Source organism: Perna viridis, chromosome 5, assembly GCF_037379345.1.
Source record: "Perna viridis isolate PV_CMFRI_1.1 ecotype Kerala chromosome 5, ASM3737934v1, whole genome shotgun sequence".
NCBI lineage: Eukaryota > Metazoa > Mollusca > Bivalvia > Mytilida > Mytilidae > Perna > Perna viridis.
In genome coordinates, this window is record NC_142449.1 from 33,742,878 (window position 1) to 33,768,714 (window position 25,837).

A 25,837-nucleotide genomic window follows, 5' to 3' on the forward strand; every position below is an offset into this window, starting at 1 on the left:
GCGATGTTTATCTGTTTAAAACGTAACAGATTTTTGTGTTCAATTTTATATTGACTGGTCAGGATATAGATATTTGTAAAATGGTTATTTCTGGTGTAAACAATATGTATGCTGCCAATTAAAAGATTAAACAAAATGTCTAACATGTAATTCTACATGCATAGATTTTATTGATGTTTATTCTATATATATATATATATATATATATATATATATATATATATATATATATATATATATATATATATATATATATATATATATATATATATATATATATATATATATATATATATATTGATTTGTTGAAGATTTATATATCTATTCCTCAGCTGGCTCATCACAATATATTTCATCTTTTTACAAAGATTCCACGGAAGATATTGATTGTGTCTGTCATGTGTATAGTTTTAGTTCAACTATTTTATGCTTTATTGTTCTTTTGTCAATTAATGATAGATCATGCTACTAAGGGGGGTTTTAACGTCCTTGACTATCCTGTCGGGTCTCTCACGGACGGATGATAGATCATGCAATGTTTGGTCTTTAAAAAATGTACGTACTTACTTACTTAATTACTTATATATGTCTACAAAAACTGAAACATTTTTAGTTCATATTAAAGACCTTGTCAGTTTGAATTAAATTTAAACCTATAAATTATTTTATTTAGTCACTGCATGTGGAATATAACACAACTTCGTTTTACTTGATTTAAGCATAGCTCTGTAATTAAAAAAATAATTTAATCAGGGTTACTATTTTATCAACATTGTCCAATCAAGTATTATTATAGTAGTCTGCTATAAAAAAAAATCCTTGGTCTGGCAAGTTAACGAAAATTCTACTGGCCCAAATTGAAATTTAGATTGTTCTTTAGTTAAGGCATGTTGAAGAATAAAACAAATTTGGTTAATCCCTTGACAAGTATAATTTAACTTTTATTCGTCCGAATGGTATTTTTACTTGTTCCGGGCAATAGGACAACCTTTAACGCCATACTCTGTCAATAATAGGTCTATGGTTTAAATTCATTTACAATATCAAAGGTTTTCCTCAGTGTGTTTCTTAATGCAGTCCATTTTCATAGTGGTGTCTGGAAATAAGAAATTAGTGATATATGTTTTTTTTAATTTTTGACATTTTTTTTATAACATTGTGTATAGGTTATATAAGGGAAATATCACAGTTTTGCTTAATATTGGAAAAAAGGGTAGATAAAATTTCTTAAAAAATGTATAATGGACCTTCTGACATTTTATCATATTTTAAAAAGAAAATTGGGGGGTCACCGAACATTTATGCATGAATTTCTTGTAATATTAAAAAAAACCTATAATTTCCCATAACATTTCCCGCCAATTATCCCTTCCCTTGAAAGAAGGTTTACAAAATTAATATTGGAATTTTCCCATATATAGGTTCATGCCAAAAAATCTTTTTAAAAAATTTAAAGACATTCTTTACATCTTTTCAAACACTTTTTTTGCCCATAGAAAATAACACTTCTCTATGATTTTGCAAGATGGCAAAAAAAAAAAAATAATAATAAAAAAAAAATAAGCTCCATGTAAAAGGTTTGATCTACTTTGGTGCGGGATTATTTAATTTACAGACTGTGGTCCAATCAACTTTGTAGACGTCACGGTACCAAATTTGTTTATTTTGTTTATACATAAGAGTGCCATTCAATCAACATGCTTTTTACAAATCAAATTAAATATTCGAGTATATATGACCAAAATTGGAATATTGTTAATAAGAATTTCTATTTCCAGACAGTATGTTTTTCCATGCGCTTTCAATCTTTAACAAGTGGTACTAAAATAGCCAGCATCTAAGGTTTCAGAATCTTTAAGATCATTTCAATATTTTTTTTCTTATTTTTAATGCAAGTGTATAAATTACGGCAAGCGATTGACATTTGATGTGTTGTTGTATATAGTCGCTGTTTTTAATTTGCTGATCATTGATTAAATTTTATCATTGTCTATTTCGCTTCCATTTTATTTATGTTTAAAACAATTGGTATTTGTGTACGAACTAATCAACCAAATAGTAAATGATCATAGCTTGATCATGGAACCTTTTTTCAAATTTACGGAATGCAAGTTTTTTTTCAATGGACGTAACACTCTAACCTACAACAACCTGTTTGGCGGAAAGAAAGAACAGTCAACATTTGTATTGGAAACTAAAATTATTTTCACTTTGTTAAGTACCTAAATGGTTTGAAATAATTATTCATGTGTATCCAAGTACTTACCAATAAATCGGGGATTTGAATTTAGAAGTCTCATGATGTCCTATGCTCCAATGGGACATACCAGTTTGTCGGTTTGGAAAGTTAATTCCCTTTGCTTAAAAGCCAGGAATCTGAAAAAGGATTATTCAAGTTGGGGCCCGATTGTACATTGTGTACAAATGTACATTGTATATAACAGAAAGTCCCCACAAGCCTAAGAGATCAAATGTTTAATGAATATAGAGTAATACAGATTCTTCTTCTTTGTCTTCGTTATTTGGATGTGTTTTTGCATTTCTTCAGTAGTTTGTTTGTTCTTGTTTTTTATTTAGTGTTGTGTTTTTGGTGTTTTGGTTGTATGCTTAGATAATCTTATCAATCCATCAGTTTGCCATTCATATAAGTCAGCACAGGGGCTTTATGTATATTTAATATTATATAGTCTTTGGCCAGCCAGCACAGTTAAGTTAAACCTATGATTAAATTGAAAAAAAAAAAAACAAGCACACAGTGAACGGATTCCAAAGGAGAAATTTTGAAACTTTTATGGTTATTTAGATAAATTATTCATAAACGACTTAATACATTTTTATAGGGTTGTAAAAATGTATATGTGCGTAGGACTCACGCTTCAGTCGGACATATTTGTACGTTATTATCAAGGTGTGAGTTTGGTCTTAAGTGATATTAAAAGAATAGTTTCGAACTTTATTCGAAAAAGGTCTCACTGTTTTATTTTGATATATGGATTAAATTTTAACAATAATGTTATGCTTTATTTTAAATGACCACTTCTTCAATTTTTAACAGTTCCGAAAATATTGTCTTTTGACTTTATATTGTTCTGTCAAAGAAAAAAAAAACAACTTGGACGTATTTTCTCAAAACAAACCAATGCAAAGACAAACACCAGAACCAACAGCAAATGAACAATACTCAAATTACGTAGACAGCGAAAATAACCCCACGCAATCTGATATTTCAGAAGCACCCATTGATTTGGATAAAGATAATTCATTGACATCTGTCAGCGCCACGGTTGCTGAAGCATTGCAAAACCTCATTTCCTGGTCTTCGAATCAATTGTAAGTTGCATGTGTTCATATTGACCTGAAAGTCTAATTTTAACTATGTCATTGGTCTTCACTTTTGATATAAGGAAGGTAATAGGAGACAGGTGAAATCTTACTCGGTGGTTCCCTTGATTACTCTTAAAATCCAAAACTTGCCAAAAGAAACTAAACTGTGTTCTCTAATATTGCAGTTGATGTACGATATATGAATTTACACTTGCCATTGTTTGAAAATATGTTATTTTCCTCAATGACAACCACAAATATTAGTCTGGGAGGTACATGACCTGTCAGACCTTTCACATGTTCAATTCTGTTGTGATGTCATGAGTTAAAGAAAATTTTTTTCTGCCATCTTACACAGACATATTTTTATTGGGACTGTAGTATATACATTATATATCTGATTCTTTAACATTAGTTTTCATTGTACCATTTTTGGTCTTTTCTACAATAAGAATAAGAATATTTTATTTCCAAATTACAGTGAAGAGCATATAAATCAAGTACAATGATTGATGTAATCAGTAAACAGTAACACATTACACAGTAGTATTCATGTATCATTATATCACCATAAGCCTCAGTCAGAATCAGAGTCTTTACAAAAACACACTGATATAAAATAATTACTGTATCAAGGCATGTTCATAGGTCAGAAGAGCTACATGTACCAACAAATTCACTGATTTTCTCCATAATAGACAAGTTTTCTAGCATTAATAGCCAGAAAAATTTTGAATATACATAAGCTCTTGACTTGCTACAAGTCCCTCTCTTTATATTAAAGAATATATGAAAAAGTTAATATTGCATTTATCCCTCTGATAGCAAATCTACTAATTATTACGGGAGTTCACAGAAATTGGTAGTGGTGTTATCAGAGAGGTTAATTACATGGATTTTCTGTGTCATATATATAATGAAGAGAGACTTGTAGCAAGTTTAATAAGCTCCCAGTTGGGCAATTCGAGACAGGTATGACCTGGAATGGACTTGCAGGACATTGCAGGAAGTTCTTTGACAAGAATGGCATTCTCACATTCACACTGCCCGCTAATTAGCAAAGTTGGCAAAAAATTGAATGCTGAAAACCTCTGTTCTGAAATATTGCATTATTTTTGGGTCCCACATCAGATCTTTAATTTTCATTTTACTTTTTTTGGACATCTCTAACATAAATTTACATGCAGTGTAAGATTCAATCCTCAGTGGCGAATTTTGTCAGGCGACTTGCGCTCTCCGGTTACATTTGGTGTCCAGCTGAAAATGGCTTTGTTACCTAGCCAGCACTCCACAGTTTAGCTTGCACTTTTGGCTAGGGATGAAAAATGACATAAATGGAAACCGGTGGTTGCTATAGTGATTAAAAATGAAGAATCTATTGTTGATAAAACATTTTCTGAAAAAGGGGACTTTTAAAAGTATTTTGCAATGTTTTATATATTTTCAGCCCTGTGCAGGTCCGGGTGTTAAAAGAATAGGCCTGCAGCAGCGCTAAGCTTGTCGTAAAAGGCGACTAAATAGTGCTCAGAAACCTAGCCGGGGGCTAGGCGCTCTGCCCACAGAGCAACTGGGATGTGTGCCCCAGGTGGTGGAATGGGGTACCCCTGGCGTGTTACATGCTGGGGTTGTCAGGCTATTATACGGAAAACCTGACCGCAAACCATAGTGGTGCGCCGTGTTGGGAAAGATGCCACGTTCCTCGCACGTTAAAGAACCCTGCTGTGGTATTCGATAGGAGTAGGAACCTTTGCGCTCCGCCACAGGAGGCTAAATTGCCCGACCTTACCCATCCCCCTTTTTCCAGTGGCAATCAAAATTTGTCGACCCTATTATCCTTGTGACCCATCCTTTTTTTTTCATTTCATGTTCATTTTATCATCCATTTCATGTTCATTGTCTGAATATAGCTGAAATATTGCTGCTCGGACGTTAAACCCCAACAAACAAACAAACAAACATATATATTTTCAATGTTGAAGGGGCTTTTTTTCAATGACAATTTGACTTCATTGTGAAAGTGAAAGTAAGTCAATTTTTTACCATGCTAAATTTAATAAGTGGATTACAAAGTGAAATAGCTCAAAATCTAACCGGCGATGCCCATATGAGGAAGGGGTTTTTGAAGGGAAAAGTTTGAACAGTTTCAGGGATTGAAATAAAAATTTCAGATATTTTGCGGGAAATTTGATATTTTTAAAACTGATTTTATGAACTTTTTTGCAAATTTTCGCATATTTTTGCATGGTTTCTATGGTAACCCTATATGCATTGGGTAATTTTTTTCCAGAAAATTTTTACTGCATCCTGAAGGCCTTGGCTTGAGCTATTTCTAGATATATAGATTTACAGATGCTTGACAATTTTTTAAAGTGATAAATGTTACAAAGCATCAGATTACAAGACCAAAATTAGGCAGTTCTACAATACTGTGGAGTGCTGGCTTAAAGGGAGCTGCCTATACCCCTACACATTTAAAAAATTGCTTTACATCTTAGAAACTAGTGTTTTTATGCTATGCTTTGATACAAGGGTTAAAACAATGTAACTTATGGTATGGACCTATGTTGTTGTTAGCTAATAAGTCCCTAGCAACCAAGTATGCAGATTTTTTGCAAAGTTAACAAAACAATCATTGAACTGATTCATGTGTGAATATGGCTCTTGCCATCACAAAGAATGAAATATATTTTTAAAAGCTAAATATTTGCACAGGTTACATGTAAAATAGTTAACCGGGCAACTTTTAAGTGCACAATAAGCAAAGGTTTAATAACCTTAGACCTGGAGTGGACTTTTTAGTATTTGGTTTTCAGTTCATTCAGATTTCTGTGATTTTTCATGTGATGAGCTTCAAATGCACTATTTTGGCATAAAACCTGTGTTAAAAGCTTACAAAACCCCAAATTTAGGGTTTATAAGTACATATGGGTTGTGATTTTGTATGTTTTAAGTGGAAATTTTCATTTAAAAGATGATTATAGCAAAACAGTAAAATGCATATCTGTACTTAGGTATAAGGAAAGTTCTCCACTAGTGACGAGGAGATAGCCTAGTATGAGAATGCCTCTAAAATTGTTATCAATTGTCCAATTATGATAAATTTGGTATCATTTTACTCGTAAGAAGGTAAGCTTTCAAGAAATAACTAGAAAATTACAATTTTTAATATTGCATTCTGCTTAAGCCAGCACTCCACAGTTTAGTTTAGTTTTGCACTTTTGGCTAGGGATGAAAAATGACATAAATGGAAACCGGTGGTTGCTATAGTGATTAAAAATGAAGAATCTATTGTTGATAAAACATTTTCTGAAAAAGGGGACTTTTAAAAGTATTTTGCAATGTTTTATATATTTTCAATGTTGAAGGGGCTTTTTTTCAATGACAATTTGACTTCATTGTGAAAGTGAAAGTAAGTCAATTTTTTACCATGCTAAATTTAATAAGTGGATTACAAAGTGAAATAGCTCAAAATCTAACCGGCGATGCCCATATGAGGAAGGGGTTTTTGAAGGGAAAAGTTTGAACAGTTTCAGGGATTGAAATAAAAATTTCAGATATTTTGCGGGAAATTTGATATTTTTAAAACTGATTTTATGAACTTTTTTGCAAATTTTCGCATACTTTTGCATGGTTTCTATGGTAACCCTATATGCTGTGGGTAATTTTTTTCCAGAAAATTTTTACTGCATCCTGAAGGCCTTGGCTTGAGCTATTTCTAGATATATAGATTTACAGATGCTTGACAATTTTTTAAAGTGATAAATGTTACAAAGCATCAGATTACAAGACCAAAATTAGGCAGTTCTACAATACTGTGGAGTGCTGGCCTAGTGAGTTAGTTTTATTAGAAGTTATTCGTGCTAAGACAACTTTAGGAGGGGAAGTGACAAGATAGCCTACATGTACCTGCTTTGGTCTCACAAACCACTTCCAGGTCAAATGGCCACCCCCTATGTAATACCAAAAAAAAACACTGAACCTAGATCTATGCATAGTAAGTGCATTATTTGTGTGTATTCTGATCAAAAGTAGTCAAAGTAAAGCTTAAAATGTGTACTTTAAATTCACATTTGTAATTTACAAAAAAAGTGTATGAATATTGTTTACATGTGTGAGTAATTTGCCTCCATGCTATCAGTTAGCAAGAAAGGTGATAATGTGGATTTTCGGTATTATTTATTCAGGTAAATTTTGTGAAAAATTTCTACAATCATTGTACCATTAGCATACTGATTTTGCAATGGTATGCAATTTTAAGATGTCATTTGTCCTGAGAATTAACAGTGAAACTTTGAAAATTACTTTTTTAACATGTAAAGTAATGGTAACGGTAGAAGTGGTTAGTGAAATCTTTGTAGTTAGTAGTTTAGTCAAATAGCCAGGTCATTGGCTTGTTTGTTAGTTCTTTAGTTGATTCTGTTTGTGACTGGACTGCCACTGCATAAGAAGTCAAAGGTTTGATCCTCTGTGGCGTAATTATGTTAGGTGTTGGTTGTCAGATTTTGGATTACACAGCCTTTTTCATTGTACATAGAAAAGCTTTGTCTGTACTGGATGAAGGAATCTTACTGAATTTAATATGTCCAATCAAATCTTAAGTCATTTGTATATACATGTATATATGTATTTTTTTCAACTTGAAAGGGATACATTTTTGGACAACTACATTTTTTTTGGTCCTTAGTTCCTGTCAAAAGTTAGGCAGATTCTTAGTTTTTAATATATAATGTAAATCCTTTTTTTTTATTCCTGACTTGGAAGAAGGAACTTTGGTCTGAAAATCCTTTTGAAATCCATCTAAAATTAATATGATTTTATGCTATGCATTTGATGGACAGAGCTCATTCTTTGTTTACAATGCACTGCCATGTTGCCATGAGCTAAGTTTCATTGGATGAGCAAAATTTGTGAGACTTTCTTCTAGGAAAGCTTAATTCATAGCCAATAATTTCAAAATTTTTATAAAATGAATAAATAAATATAAAATCATATCCATTGTTGTACTGAAAGAAGAAAAAACAGTGCTTCCACACTTGCGCAATCATCTACTTCCATGTCGACAAATTTTGTCAATTCTGTCAGAATATTTTATGTTGCTAAAGCTTCATCCATACCAGGCTGTTTTTTTTTTGTTTTTTTTCAGTGAAGTTACATATGTATTGTTAGACAAATGGTAAAAGTTTTGTTAGTCATGTCCGCAAGAACTTTGTTGTAATTTTTTTATTGAGTAACTGCTAATTTTAAGGTAAATTAATGTATTGAAATAGTAGGCTTGAATCATAAGATAATACATAGGGAGAACCTGACTTATGTACCTTCTAAAACTGGAAAATTTCAAAATGTACAGTCATTGCATTTAAATTATGATTTTATCACACAAAATATTCATGCTTTGGTCTGCACTATGATTTACATGTATAGTGTATATTGTTTCCAAAGTAATAGCAGTATATCAGGGATTTAATTTCAGAATTTTTTCCACTAGCCAAATTAAGCAAGTACTGAAAATTTACACTTGCTAAATTTGATTTTTTTGTGTTTTTCTGGACTTTACATATATGACATACATGTATATAATTCCCCAGTAAATTTTAGCAAGTGAAAATAATTTCTACTAGCTTAATTGAGTCTCAACTTGCATTTAGTAAGTATTTCCCCTTAAATTTGATCACTGTATATGAACATATGTACAACCTATACAATGCATGTCCTTTTTTACCTAAAAGACAATGGGAAATAGACACAGGTTGGTAACTGGATATTTGTGGTAGATTGGCATAAATTATGTTAATTTTAAGTACAATATAATTATAGAAGGCAAGTGAAGCTTGTAAATTAAGTTATAAATGCAGGGAAGGATCCACACACTTTGAATAGGAGGGGTCCTAGCCAGGGTTCCTCAGAAAAAGGGGGTACTAGGACATTATTTACCATTTTTTGTCAATTTTACACACGAAAATGACAAATTTTCCAGTAAAAAGGAGGGTTGCTGACCCCCTTCACCCAGTACTCCCCTCGATCTGCTACCTGCATATACATGTATGAAGTTAGAGGTACAACCTGCTACAAAATTGTCTCATCACATTTAAGTTATCAATATTAATATCAAATATATATACATGTACATTGGATATATTAAAATCATTGATACATGTAGAATAAGAATAACAAGTCAATATTACTGTTTACATACTTTAATTCATGGTTACCAATTTTCATGGATTATGGAAGATACACTAATTCTTGGATTCTTAAATTGTTGGTTTTGAGGTTTTCAGTATACACATTAATGAAAATCTCCTTTTTGTTGGGAACCTAATTTCCTGGTCTGGTTCACTGAAGAAAACCATGAACAATAGTACTTTCACAGTACTGTTTAAAATTACACTGTACAAATGTACATGTTTTTGCAACATCTGATCTATAGATCTGATAATACATGTCAGAGCATGGAGTTGTTGCTGATTTGTTACTTTCCTTTAGATTTTAACATCTAAAGGTCAATGATGATTTTTATTACATACCATAATGAGGACTTTGACTTATTATCAGACATCCTGTCACTTGAGATTTTAGCAAAGTACAAATGTTTGAACCTTAGTGCTTAAGGAAATCTTTGTAGTATTCAATGTTCTATATGTACATGTAAATTTAGAAATTATTGCATACAATTATTATTGCCATTTTGTGATTTTAGCCAAAAATATGATTTGATTATTTTGCAATTATTTGAAATATCACCTGTCAATAATGATAAGAAATCTCATTGTGAGTTCTAATAATTGCAAAATTAAGTCATTTTTCACAATTATTTCTGAATTTACAGCAATTAAAAATCTATTGAGCTAGATCTTTTTCCTTTAATGAATGCATTAATTGCTTGATAAAGTAAGAAGTACACAAGTAAACTTTTTTATACAACCTAAAAAAAGGTTAACTTCAATTATTCAAGCCCTCATGGTCATTGATTCTCTCCGACTCAGTGATCAGTAGTGAGTGGAATAGTGACTGTATTATTCAGTTTAATGAAAGGTGTGATGGTACATGTTTTGTATAATGCTATCATGCTGTCATCCTCATCATCATTATCAAGAGATATTCTGTGTCTAGACATCTTCAAAATAGTACCTCAAAGTACCATACCACAAAATGAAGGCTAGGATTTATTTTGGGTGATGTGACTAGAACCATTTAGGAAGTGGCCAGAAACAAGCATTTTCCTAGTGTCCTGACAATAACTTCAGTAAGAATGAATTGATAATTTTGACATTGTGCTACCAAGTGTTATACAATCAAATGGATGGCTCAGATTGGTTTTGGGGGTTATAACTATAGTACTATTTAGGAATTAAAGGCTTAAAAGGAGGATGTGAAACGATCATGATGTCCCAAAGAATGGAAGTGAATGAATCTCTTAAATTGTACAACACTGTGTCATACCCCAAATGGAAGGGAAGGCTTAAATTTATCTTGATGGAAGTGAAAAAATGTCCACTTCAATTAAGTAAAACTGTGTCAAATTGTTTAACTGCAATCAAAAGTCAGAGCTTTATCAAGCTTGAATGGTTTGTTCATCCTTGCCCCACCTGTTTCAGAGTTCTGCCTCTGCTGTCATAGCTAGCTGTTCTCTGTGAAGTTTTTTACATGTATTGTTCACCATGTGAACCAATCATTCACAATTTTAGTCTAAGTTGTTTCAAGCCATTTAATGGTGTCCAAATGACAGTAAAACATATGATCATGTTATGCTTTGCAATCCATTCATTTTATGTCAAGAACCAACTTTTGAATGAACATGCAAATTTATTAGCTTGGAATTCTTTTTTTTTAATGAATAGTTACATGCAAATGAGGTTAAAAAGCTTATGAAAATGTCAAAATTAAGATCTTCATGCTATTATAAAATTTGATTTGTCTGTCATTATTCTCTCAAGCCTTTTTATATACCATTGAATAGTTGGTTTAGTAAAATACAACACATGTTACAAATTCCTTTTATATTATAGACAAAAATGTCTCTTGGTATGCATATTTATTATATCAGATGATATTGATTATAAAAACATGAAATATTAATTACATGAAAGAAATTTCCGTGTGCATAAACAACTTTTATATGTAATAGCCGAAGGCTATGAAGTAACTTCATTGTTTCAATGCGAAGTTTTCTAGGTTTATGGTGACAGTTTTGATTTAAGATTCGATTCATTGGTCAGACTATCAAATTTTATTAGGCCAAAAAAATACTCTTGTATCCTTCTGTGGGCATTAATAAAAAAGGGTAGATTTGTAGGGAAATAATTTAATTTTTCAAAAATATTTTACATTGATCTAATGGGGAAACAATCTAGACTTTTGACAGTACTGGAGGCAAAACAGCCATAAAATGTTTAGGGTAGGCACAAAAAATAAGGTAGGAAGTGTAGCAAGAAACAGACATATAATTTTTTTTTTGCCTTATAGGAAAATAACATTTTGTATAGAGAAAAAGATTTACATATATAGCCATTCAGTTGCCTGAAAACCTAGTTTTTCCTTGCTCTACTAATCTCTAGATAAAAATATACTTTATTTTATAGCACAAGTGATAGTTCATTAAATGCATATTTACATTTAAAACAGAATATCATGTAACAGTTTTATACATTTTACATTGTTTTTGTACTGTGATTTAAATATGATTGTGAGTTGAATCTTATTATTACCTTTATTTTAATTTTTTTTTAACTAAATCTAGTAAATCCTTCATTTTATAGATATTGCTCTTTTTTTTTTTATCTTTTAAAAGTTTTTAACTTCAGTTCACTGCTAGACATGACAACATAAACTATCGACATGTGATTTGAGTAAAGCTATGGTGGCTTTCCCTACCAACACTTGTGATAGTCTTTTTTCCAATATTTTGTTTGATACTGTTAGTTTTCTGCCTATTTCCTATTGGTTGCCAAATAAGTTTGTTAATTTTTGTTTTTGTCTCCATATTTGGTAATTTTTTTATTTAAAAAATCATTCTAATCAAGGTAGCTTGTGCTTTCAATTTGGAAGACTGAAGAAATAAAAAGTACCAATAATTAACACACCTTATAATCCAGCAGTATAAAACCTGTAGCAGATCCAGGCATAGGCACCCCATACAAATAGGAAACTTTTTTTTTAATATGAAATCTTGATTTTTCATAAACTCTACCCCATAAATTTTCTTGCATCATTTTGCTCAGCTATCAATTCTATTTACACCCTCCTCCTGAAAATTAACCATTTCTTTACTTTTGTTTTTTATTACTTTGTCATTGATTATCCATAAACTCATGGTAATACCTCAATAAAATATCCTAGGAACATGTAATGTATTTATACTTTCATTGCATGCCTATATTTATGATTATTTTTATCACACATCTGATAAAGTGTGCCCCATGCACATAAATCTCCATACAAAATCATGTGACTAGTGTACCTGTACCTGTCAACCATATGTAAATGCTGAACTGACCACAAGTAGCAGAGTACAGTGTTTAGCACCTTGACCTAGTTTGTAGACAGAGTTCACTTATAAGGTCAGCAGAGTTATTTACACATGATCATACCATAAACTCTAACCCTGATCACCTTAAGATACTTATAACACCATTTACACAAATCACTGGGGTGTACATAACACTACAGTGTTCATTTAAAAAACCTGCAATGTGTAATTGAATGGTTCAATGTGGAAAATCAGGACTTTACAATCTACCTATTTAAATTTGTAAATTGCAAAATCGTAATACTCATACTTTTAACAGTTATCAGGAAGCAACAAACTCTAAATTTTTTTAAGGATTTTTCGTTTTTCACAAGGAAGTAAAATATGTGTCATTTATTAAAAAAAGTATTGGGTACCATTGATATCTAAGTACTGTGTTGATGCTTAACAAACATTGCGTGTACATGTATTGGTTTACAATAGTTTGTGGTTTTATTGCAAAGTTCTGCAACAAATTACGATATTAAGTTCTAAAGGAATATGGATTGAAGGGCATTGTTTGTGGAAGTGGTTTTATTTTTCACTAAAAGGATTTAAAGATGGTTAAGGAGCTGAAAAAAAGCAATAGTTTCCCACAGAAGCTGAAGCAAATTATTGTTAAAAATCCCAGGTAAATTTTCATGATTTTATCCTTCAGAACAAAAGCTTATAAACCATTGGCATTACATAAATACTGGTATGTAGTTAACAGTTCATTTATTGTTATATTTTGTTAATTTAAATATTATGTTACAATTTCTTTGTATTGTATAACAATTGACTCACTTCTGTAATTTAGTTTAACTAGAAATATACATAATTTATTGCCAATCTAAGCTTCATGTTGGTGTTAGAGCTTGTTTGGGAGAAGCCTTAAGTTCCATGTTAAAGATTTGTCATTTAAATTAATTGATGGACCATCTCCCAACCTCTCTTTACCCTCCTTAAAGCTATTACAGTCTGCAAAGAATTTAGATACTTGAATTTCGAAGTCTTCAACCACTTGATCAATTCACCCCCTGGTGCTCAACATCAATCTCTGTTTAAGGGAACAAGCACATATTCTTATTTCTCCATGTCCTTTTTTGCACTGGTTAATAAAATAAAATTAATGAAATACACAGGTATTGATATATGAACTGAAGAATGCTTATCTGTAAAACAATGCAGTTATTTCTCATGTTTGCATGTAAAAATGGCTTAAAAACAGTGACTTTGTTTAATTGAAGAAGTATATAACATTTTGCTCTTTCATAAATATTGTCACTATGACTAAAAAGATTACCTATGGGTCAAAATGTAGTCCATTGCAATTAGCTGAAGAATAATTATGGTTAGGTTTAAAAATCTGATAGAGGAAAATAGGTCAAGATGACAAAATCAATGAATTCAAGTGCTTTAATTGCCAGTGATAAATACTTCAAAAAGGAATTACTTTTATGTTCTGGGGATATTGTTACATAAAATATAGTTTAAAAATACATTTAGATAAATGATAGTTTTGAGGATTATTTTATGATATCTATGATTTGGAAGAGTAATCAAGGGAACCAAGGTTATAGCGGTAATCAAAAGAATGTAATCCAGGGACAAAGACCAGACATGGAAAACAGATATACACAACAAAGAACATAAAGTAATTAGAATCATACATACAAAGTAACAAAAGTAAATGAGTAACTCAGACTCCACTAACAATGGGAGCATGGACGAGGTGCACCGGTAGGGTAAGCATCCTCTGCTTTTCTAGAAACACCTGCCGAGTTGCTCATAAAAAGTCAAGTCCGGGTAAGACAAATGAGGGAAGGAAAACTATGACCCGTTGATTAAATCAGTTATCTTGCTATCCAAGATATATATAAGGCAAGAAATGTGTATGTTTCTGCAACAAAACATTAGCAAAGAGTTTCAATTCAGACAGTAATTGACCATCATTTTTCATTCACTAAAAGTCTTTGATAGACTAATTATTCAATTAGTCATACCATTAAAAAAGGCTTTACGAGATTAAAATAGTGTAAAAAGTTGGTTTTCATGAAATAACCTTTATTTAGTTTTCATTACTTCTTGATGTTTCAGTACGGTAATGTTGTTTAGTTCAATTTTGTCAAGCAGTTCCTTATTCACCAATTTTTTTCCCGGTTTATGTTGAATATATCCTGATTTCCAGAAGAACTTTTGATATCTCTAGACTTTGAACCCCCCCCACCCCCCTACAAAACATCAAGTGTTGAAATTATTTTTTATGTATAATATGTGTGTCTTTTTGTATGCAAGAAATTTATGTCATAACATGACAGGTAGCCCAAGTATGTCCTTTAAATCTTCTGAATCTAAGTAATTGCTGAAATTAGAAATTAAAATTCTTTTCTATATGTGGAAGAAGGTGACAATTTTTAAGTTTAAACAAATAATTTTAGCCCTTTTTACCAACCCTCCCAATAATCTATCTTTACACTAAAACCGTCCTTATTTATTTTTAATAAAAAAAAAAAATGCTGGCAATACTGGCATTATATACAAGTTTAGTGTCAGATGTTGATAGCTATGAACATGTTTGAAGTTAACATTCCATAATATTGTGATTTCTCCTCTTCTGAACCTCTTAAAATATTTCCTATGTATCTGCAGCAACATGTATATTGCATTCATTTATTGTATTTGATAACCTTCATTGTTTAAATATACCCATAATATACTATAAAGTTATGATCAATATGTAAAAATAAAAAAAAAACATTACCAGGTGGTACGCTTGTACTATTGATTTTTACCATTGTATTTATATTTTACAGGAGGAAATCGGGAGAGTCGTCACCGATATCTGAAGGAAGCCAGGACGATGTGAACCTCCTTGGAACAGATATGAGTAGCGAATCACCAGGGTAAGTATTGTCTAGTTATCTCTGTACCATATAGGTCAGTAGCCAGGGGTTCAAAGTGAGTGACACAGACCAGACAACATCTGGAAATAGTCAAATTTCATCTAAATTTTGTTCGTAACCTTTTTAACAAAATTTTGATTTTAATCGTGATTACAGCTGTAGTAAATGATGTATTTATATATAGAGTGTATAGATTTAGTGGTTAATTCAATTATATTAAATTGTAATTTCCTCATAGGAAGTAACTTTTATTCTTTTACAAAATGTCACAAACTTTGGTGTAGATGTTATCTGACATTGCTAATGATTTGGGCTATCAAGATTTTATTTGCATGCAAAGATCAGACATTTGTGTAAAATTATATATAAACATTGAGAATAAATATTGAGAAATGAATACTGTAAACATGTTAATTTTCGTGGTGTTCTAATTTTCACTGTTTTCACAGTGGACTGAAAATAGTACTCGTGAAATTGATTTTTTTACACTATAATCATTTTTTTTTAAACCGTGAATATAAATACCCCCGAATATTCTCATATGACAAAATCAGCAAAATTTAGCAACCACAAAAATTGATACTTTTATAGTAATGAATTTGTACATGTAATTGCAAGATATTTTGACTTTAACTTTTAGAGTTCCTTATTTGTGCTGAGAAGCTTATGACATTTCTTTTCATTTGGTTATTGTTGTTCAATATAGGAAGATCTAGATCTGCCATTTTTTCCTTGTAATTGTACAGTTACAAACTAAAAGTGATCACAAAAAGCCCATTAATGTGCATATAAGATATACTTATTATTTAAGTATCAGTCTTTGTAATAATCATGCAAATTCTGTAATCTGTGATACACTCCAAAAAAAGGCTATATATTTTTATTTTTGTTATTAAGTTGATGAAATGTATAATCATTCATTCCAACCTGTCTGCTCTTGGGAGTAATTCACATTGAAAATCCAATGTTTTCTACTGTATTTTAGTGTCATTTACAGAGTTATCTCCCTTAATTTTGAATTCTACAGTACATTTCATGTAATGTTATGAACAAGGGTTGTATGCAAATCCACATGTTAAGTTCTGTTTACTGTAACATTTTATACAAAATATCAAAAATAAAAATATGTAGGCTTTCCAATTATGTATCACATTTTGTATGATTCTTAGCTGGAGTGTTACTTAAGCAGTAAAAATACATTGACTACAATTTTACTAGTGATATCCTGTCATATACTGAATACATGTATAACTTTTTTTCATAAAGTTAACATTGTTTTGTTGCCAGCTTTGTTTCAAGGTTTTGTTTTGGTTTTGGATTTTTTCTGGTTTTGAACTTGTTGCAATATATTATAAATACAATGACAAATTGTGCTGACTTGTATGAGTTCACCTTGAAATGGTGTGAATGCTCATCTCAGTCTTCATTTTCAGTGCTTCTAAGTATAGCTGTGCATGTATATTATCGGTAGGTTAAGGGTGTTTGCTGGTCTATTTAAGAGTAATTAAGGGAACCAAGATTCTAGTGGAAATCAAAAGAATGTAATCCAGGGACAAATACCAGACATGGAAAACAGACACACATAACAAAGAACATAATATAACCAAAACAATACATACAAAGTAAAGAAAGTAAATGAGCAACTCAGACTCTACTAAAAACTGGGAGCATGGACCAGGTGTACTGGTAGGGTAACCGTCCTCTGCTTTTCTAGAAACACCCACTGAGTTGCTCATAAAAAAGTCAAGTCCTTAGTAGAAGAAAGAGGAAAGGAAAACTATGACATATTGAACAAATCAGTCTCCAAGGTGCAGATGGATACACTGTAATGATCCATGAGTTTATGATGACGACCATAAAACTTCTGTAATGATGACTTCAACCTTGTAGCAATTCTAAGAAGTCTGGTGTGATACAAAAAAGTCATAATTATTTGTTAGAGTTCTAGCGCGATACAAAAAGTCTCCGTAGTTATGGCAAGCTCTGGTATAACGTATGAGTTGTGATATGAAAACTTCATACACAGGTGCCGAAGATATGTTGCCACAGATGTAAGGAAAGTTGACAATACAGAATGAAAAGTCATCACGTTTGTTGTATAGTTTTGTCAGTAGTTTTCCTTTACCATTGATCTCTAAGTGTAGGTCAGGATATGATGCTGACTTCACAAAGATTTCAAATGGTTGTGTAATCTTTTAAGATTTTTCATGCTAGAACAATATTAGAAGAGAAAATAGATGGGTCAGTTTGTTCGTTTAAAATTTTGGCAGGAAAAAAGATTTCTCTAGATTTTCCATAGGTTTGTCTTATTAGGTTTTATCCATTAATAGCAATGAAGGAATAACAAGGATTTCATGAAAACTTCCAAAATAACATTTTTTGGTGTGTTTAATGAAATTATAAAAAGAAAATTTGTGGTTTCTGGGCTAAAAATATTAATGCTATGAAATGGATAAGATAGTCTGATAAACTGACCGAAATGGCTGAACATGACTAGTGAACATTCTTAAAACTAAGTCATTCTATAGTTATTTTGTACAATAATGATCCAGCAATACAAAACTTGAGAAATTTCTAAAGGAGGTAACCTGGGCTAAGAGACATAAGTCTTGAAATCAGTGATATGTTTGTATCATATTCATTTTCACCAAAGCCTTTGAAGCTTTCATTTGATTCAGACTGAAATCAATTCATGTTCCTTTGATGCTTACGTGAGGTTGATGTAAAATGCTGAACACAAATGTTCAATGATTTGTAAGAATTGTGTCCCTTACCCTAGGTCTACCTCCTTAAGGTAGATCATATTTAATATTTGTAGTAGATACCTTTCACTAGGTTTTCTGGAAGATGACCTTGAATGAACATACTTTAGAATTTTAATGAAAAAAAAACATAGATCACCAAACTTGATTTCAAGATAATTTAGCCTTAATTATAGTAATTTTTGTATGGATTTTGTGGGAATTTCAGTATTTCCCAAAATATAAAAAAAAAATTAAAAAAATTGGTAGATAGAATTTCTTCTTAATTTATATAATGAACACTTAACGGCCATTCTTTCATATTTCCAAAGGAAAAACTGTAGTCACCAAAGTTTTTTCTTTTTTTTTGGTATATTGGAAGATCTAAAATTCCCATAACATTTCTATCAAGCATTTTCCTGCCAATTGTCTCCCCTTAAGTGTGGCTGTTGGTATACGTAATTTTACCAAACAATCTTTCAAAACTTCTTTAAAAACAATTTAAACCAATTTTTTTTTACATCATTTTAAACATTATTAGTTCATTGAAAATATGTCTGTATGATTTGTAAGACGACAGAGAATAATGCTCAGTTTAATAGGTTTGATTGAAGTGAGAACATTCTTAAATATTTGTGATGTCATCAACTTCAAAGACTTTGATCAGAGTTACAATTGGAAGATAAGAATATTCTCAATCTTAATAAATTTTGAAGTTTGTGGCCATGGAGCAGAAATATTCTGGCTTGATCAAGGAAAGAAATGGCTTATATGGATGGCATTACTATGAACATAACTCTACTGAGTCTATATTGTTGTGATGGGTTCTTGTAATGTTTTTAATGATCAGATGAAAGAAAAAGTTGAGGAATAACCAAAAAAAAAATACTCTTTGTATTTAAAAATAACCCCACCATACCTTGTATTTCACTGAATATCATAACTTTCTGTGGTTTGCTTTGCATCTTGTATTTCATTTTGCGTGATTCTTATGTGGAGTACTACTTCAATGTTAGTCTCTGTAAGAACCGGGCAGTGGGTGAAACATGGTATGAAAAAAAACAAAACAAAACAAAACATTTTAAGAGTTTAATATGACTTATCAAGGAATAATGACAAGATTTCCATTTTAATTTGGTAAACTGAATAACAATTTCACTGAAATGCACTGAAAAAGTAAACATTTCAAGGGTAGATAACATTGTCAAAAAACCTCGTTTTTCTAAAAGTCTATTGGAAAAATTTCTGAGCAAATCTAGTGATGCAGAGATCAAATGATTGTCTTTTTAAATAGAGTAGACACCCTGGAGTGAAATCATATTGTCAGAATGGTGGGGTTTTGACATGCATATTTCTGATTTTTCCCATGTTGCCTGATTCTTACAAATACTTGTACTTAACATACGTCAATCATAGTAATCAGCTATAAGTCAATATTCAGGTCATCTGTGGTACACGTAGTATAAATTGTCAGATTATCTCCAGACAAAAAATATCATTGACATTTACATTAGAAATGTGCTTATTTCAATAATTGATGAAGCATGCTAAGTTTGTGACACTAATTTAAGAGCTATTTTCCCATGGAGATTTGATACTTTATGTTATTTGTGAAGTTATTGAACTGAACATACGTTTTTGAAATGATTCCAATTTACAGCCTTTTTAAATTTCATAATTCAGTAGTTCCCTTTGCTCTAAACATGTCTATGAAAGATAAAATAGGGAAAAGTTTATCTTTTGTACAGAATTTTTAAATTGGAGGGAGGTTCGGTCAAAGTTTCTCTTAAATTCAAAAGCCCGGTCAGTGCATTAGATCTGGTTCTGCCTTTGAGATAGATTAATTTGGTAGGTAATTGCTCAATTTACATATCAGCTAAGATAGCTATGGTATACAGCTTACAGTCTTGTTTTGACATCTTACAGAAAGCATGCTAAAATTTTGACAATGACCTTATTCTTGTTTAATTAAGGAGGTAGACCTAGGGTAAGGGACATAAATCTTAAAAATCATTGGAATGTTTGTATTCAACATTTTACGTCAATCTCATCTAAGCATCGAAGTAACTTTTATTAAATTAATTCTGTTTCAAATAAAAGTTTGATAGGCTTTGGTGAAATTGAATATGATACAAACATATGATTTCAAGAGTTATATACCTTATCTTAGGTCTACTTCCTTAAAGTCAACATTTGTACTTTCTATTTTACAGTAAGTCTGATAGCCCAATCAGAAATCCTTCAGCCAGTGATCAGGGAAACAATAATGCATCAGCTATGAGTAATGGTGCTCCAGACTTTTTGACGGTAGCAAGGGGAGATGATACAGAAGCTTCTGGCGAAAAAGTTATTAGACGATCATCATCGTTCAAAAGGAGTGAAAGAGCATCCTCAGCATGTTTGACCAGACCTGTTGCCTCAGATGGAAGTCTGTTAGCAAGAGCAGAGAGATCATCCTCAGCTAGTTTAGCATCCGGGGCAAGAGCCAGTGATATAAACCTTACAAAGTTTGACAAGTCTCCAAGCGCTACTTTGACACACACCAGTGGAGGTCAAAAGTCAATTATCATTGAAAAATCATCTGATTCTCCTGGAAGTAGAAGTAGCATTGAGTTTTCAGGCTCTCAACGTAGTCATTCACGGGAACACTCCTTTGAAAAATCACTCAACAGTATTATAGACAAATGTTCAGAGAAATCTCTTGATCTGAATTTGACGTTGGATTCCAAGAGTGATGTGAAAAGTGGACAAAGTGATCCATCAAAGTCCCTTGATGAAGCGGCCAGCTCAACCTCAGCTAAAAAGTCGGAAAAAAAGAAAAAAAGTACCCCCTGGTACTCTGCGGTAGGTTTATTTTATGAAGTCTACTACATGCAACTACAACTTCACTGAATTTTTCATTGTATAACATACTTCATCATCTTCATTTTTGATACATATGAGGAATATTTCTAATTTTTTACCAGGTCATATTTATGTAGTAGTCTTTGTAATTATCATACAAAGTCTGTAATATGTGATACACCCCAAAAAAAGGCTACATATTTTTATTTTTGTTATTAAGTTGTGTCATAGGTCTATATAATGAAATGTATAACTATTCATTCCAGTCTGTCTACTATTACGAGATAATTCGCATTGAAAATCCAATAGTTTCTACTGTATTTTAGTGTCATTTACAGAGTTATCTCCCTTAATTTTGAATTCTACAGTTCATTCTATTTAATGTATATCTCTTATGAACAAGGATTGTATGAAAATCCACATGTTAATTTTTGTTTAATATAACATTTTATACAAAATATCAAAAATAAAAAATATGTAGGCTTTCCAGCCACATATCAAATTTTGCATGATTTTTATGTGGATTGCAACTTAATATCTGGGTTTGTGCCAAAAATGTGTAAACTGGTCCAACTTGTCCAACTTGTCCAGGTTATTTCATATATAACTGTTAAGAAATTATATACATTTCCTTGTACAAGTAATTTAATATCTAATGTATTCTAGTCCAAAAATTGATGATTTATAATCATCAAAACATTACTTTGTTTGAAATTATTTGAATCCTGGAGTGTAGACCAATCAACATTTATGATGTTACAATCCCAAGCCAGGTTATTGAAATTTTCTTGTTTTTTTCAAGTAGGGACGCTTACCCTACCGGTGCACCTGGTTCATGCTCCCAGTTTTTAGTTGAGTCTGAGTTGCTCATTTACTTTTGTAACTTTGTATGTATTATTTTGGTTATTTTATGTTCTTTGTTGTGTGGGTGTGTTTTCCATGTATGTCTGGTCTTTATCCCTGGATTACATTCATTCATTTTCACTAGAACCTTGGTTCCTTTGATTACTCTTTCAAATAGCACCAACTAAATCAAATTAAATTATATGGAAAATAAAGTTGTTATGACTCCAAAAGAATAAAATATCACTGAAATAGAAATTTCTTCCTCTCAGTTAGCAAAAAAAAAACCAAAAATATAAATTTAATATGTATTCATTCAATCAATGTCTGAAGTCTGCTTTGATAAAGGAAAGGAAGCATTATTCTATTTTGCGCTATGCGGCAAACAAAAGATGAAAAATAACATTGGTAGATTTAAGATTTATAAGAGTTCGATCAATACTATTTTATACTACTGGTATATTAATGAACATGATCAATCTTGCTTAAATTTATCCATATACTACACAGAAAAAATTGCAACGTATGTTTTCATTTGTTTTAAAAACATAATTATGGAAACATATGTTATGGATCATTATGGTAAAAATATGTTTTTATGCTTTTAAAATTACACGAATCCATATGTTTTTGAAAATCATATAAAGACCATACTCATTCTATATATGAAATCCTATAGAAAACATATAACAACCATATGATTTTTTAATTGTTTTTTAAGAATTAATTCACTACCAGTAGTCAGTAACATGTGCTTTTCATGATGGTCCTAAACATATGAAAAACATATGATAAACAAAACATATGTCACAATAGCTTTCTTTGAATGTTACAGCCTGGAAATATGATAAAAGTATATTTATCTTGTATGCAGTAAAATAGTTTCTATCTGATGTACTTTTCCAATATCTCACTTTCAAAAAATTATAGAGGACCAAGTCCTCATTATGGCTATTGATACAAATTTGTCCTTTGACCTTAAAGCACTGAGAGCCTGATTTCAGTCTGACAGGAAGTTAACCTGTAATACAGAGTAAGGATCTTTACTAGACTTGTATCTTTAAACAAAAACATAATTGCAGGTGACGTACACCAGGGCCATGAGGTTACACCTTCCTCATGTCAGGTGACGTACACCAGGGCCGTGAGGTTACGCCTTCCTCATGTCAGGTGACGTACACCAGGGCCGTGAGGTTACGCCTTCCTCATGTCAGGTGACGTACACCAGGGCCGTGAGGTAACGCCTTCCTCATGTCAGGTGACGTACACCAGGGCCGTGAGGTTACGCCTTCCTCATGTCAGGTGACGTACACCAGGTCCGTGAGGTTACACCTTCCTCATGTCAGGTGACGTACACCAGGTCCGTGAGGTTACACCTTCCTCATGTTAGAAATACTTCTAATAGCTCATCTTGTTCAAGCATTTCACACTTCGGTTGTACTGCTCGACCAATCATAGCATAGTTTTTTCTTTGTCATTTACATAATATCTTCTTTCATTAAGGGCACTTTCCATTATACGGTTTGTTCCAGTTTAAGCAGAGATTTGTGTACCGTTATCGGTTTGTACTATGTGGTCTCAGAAGACGAAACCAGACAAACTGGAAGTAGAATTAGAGAAAGTTGGTTCATATATATCGTTTAATGGAAAACATGCCAAGTCTCTTGTTCTAAAGTAGTGCCATACCTGTTGACCAATCAGAATGCTGAATTGTCTTAGTCTTTTGTGACATTTCCTCATTTCAATACTTGTTTTCCACTTCCAACTGTGTTGTTAAAATGTATTAAAGGGAGTAATAATGATTTTGATGAAGACAATCAATATATTAAGTTTTCTTCAATGTGATAATGGTCCACTGATCCCTTGACCACCTGCTGTAAATATTTTTCTATTCTCATTTTTGTGCTCTTATATCTATAGATTAGTTGATTATGAAAGAAACTCTTACTATTCTCAATGAGGAATTTTTGTCCAAAATTGTTTCTACTTTAAACATTAATAGACAAAGATTACAGGTAAGGATGGATTGATTGTTAAAGATTAGTTTCAAAGCATGCAATGATTATGTCCATGGAATAGTTTTGGTTTTCCTTTGATTTTTTTATAGTCATCTGAGCAACTTTCTTTGGTAGTTGGCTGGACAATTTAGGAAGAGATTTAAACTCTTTTTTAATATCTGTTGATATTTTAATAGAAATTCAAATCTCCTACTCAATTTTCCAGTCATCTACTCATCTATCTAAGGAAGTTCATCTGTGGATTGTTATTTAATCAATTTAAGACCAACCCTATCTACTGAACTTCACCATTGTGTGCACTGTAGTTGCAACTACAAATTTAAATTTTCACTTTCAATATTTATAGATGTAAACAATACTTAATTCTAGGAATTACTTTATTTCTTTAAATTATAACATTTTTTTGGGGGGGATTGGAAATGAAAGAGTGTACATTCATGTATGTACTACAATGTTCAGAACCATGCATGTACATGTATGTGTCTGTAAGCACAGATACAACAGCTTATTCTTATGGGACTTATAATTTTTATTTATTTAAGTGCATTGTAATACTTATACATGTAAATTGACAAAAGAAAGTTTATCATCATTGCCACACACACAAACTGACAAGGAACATTTATGTAATATGTTATACCCTCCTAAATGTTGAGTGTCCGTCTGTCCATTCCCAGACCATTTCCAGATGATAGCTTTAGAAAATATTGAAGGATCTTTTTCAAACTTAGTATAGTTAATATACATGTAGATCAAGATGTATTTCAGTTTGGTAGGAGTTGTGGTTATTTTAATTTCTTTTCACCGCCAGGATTGGAGTTACCTTTCTTTGAATATTAAAGAATTTGAAAGTTCTTTTTGTTTTGGCTACAATATGGAATAACATGTGGAAGGGTACCATTGAATTTCCCATTAGATTCCCTAATTTTTTTCTGAAAATCTGATTTATGCCATTAACATTTTTCTTGCCAAAATAATTAACTTTTCTTCAGCTTGTGATAGTTCCTGTATTTGTATTTTTGTCTGTATATGACAAATCTTTACTTTTTCTGTGTTGAACATGGCTTTGATTATTTTGTGATATACAAGAACCTACTTAAAAAAAATTCTTACCAGTATTTAAAATTGGGTATGATTGATGCTGATGTCCATTTGTTCACATACATGTAGTATACAGTAATTCAACAGAGAATTGAGAGCTTGTCATATTACTACAAATAAATATTGCAAACATATGAATTTCTCCTGTTTACTAATTTTTCACTACATTCGTGGTAGACAGAAAACTGTGAAAAATTGTACCTGTTGAATAGATTTTTTTAGCACTATAGAACGCATATTATATTTTTAAACCACAAAAATAGATACCTGTGAATATGTTCAATTGACAGAATATTTGAAAATTAGCTACTATGAAAACTAAAACATTACAGTGTTACTGTTCAGGGATGATTTTTTTCGCTTTTTAGTGGAATTTCACTAATTGAAATCCGGATTTTATCATTATGATTCTTTTTTTACTGTTTATTTATTTCCAATTTTACCAATTTCTGTTTTGTTTGATGACCTCATAAATCATCCTCGGCTATTTTTGTAGGTGTTCAGTATCTGTAGACAAGTGACTTTCAAACAGTAAACTTGGCTATAAGTGAATGGATCCCTTTGAAATTGTACCAC

General features: G+C 31.5%; 1 protein-coding gene and 1 long non-coding RNA gene across 6 annotated transcripts in view; one reads left to right on the forward strand and one right to left on the reverse strand.

The window, feature by feature from the left end:
• Window positions 1-536: 536 nt before the first annotated feature.
• LOC148617171 (protein Aster-B-like) overlaps window positions 537-25,837 on the forward strand; it is a 46,740-nt gene continuing 21,439 nt past the window's right edge. The window contains exons 1-4 of one of the 5 annotated variants that reach the window (XM_088584598.1): window positions 3,087-3,330; window positions 13,488-13,526; window positions 15,625-15,714; window positions 20,669-21,299. In XM_088584598.1, the coding sequence (XP_088440724.1) occupies window positions 3,140-3,330; window positions 13,488-13,526; window positions 15,625-15,714; window positions 20,669-21,299 (951 nt within the window). In that variant the 5' untranslated portion in view covers window positions 3,087-3,139. Of the gene's footprint in view, window positions 556-3,086; window positions 3,331-12,746; window positions 12,882-12,983; window positions 13,461-13,487; window positions 13,527-15,624; window positions 15,715-20,668; window positions 21,300-25,837 lie in introns of those variants that run through there. The other 4 variants (XM_088584602.1, XM_088584600.1, XM_088584603.1 and 1 more) reach the window with 4 other exon arrangements.
• Window positions 991-2,915, reverse strand: LOC148617172 (uncharacterized). Its single transcript, XR_015922446.1, has 3 exons — window positions 2,874-2,915; window positions 2,267-2,376; window positions 991-1,096 (listed from the first exon to the last, which is right to left on the reverse strand). It is a non-coding gene; the product is annotated as an uncharacterized LOC148617172 (long non-coding RNA).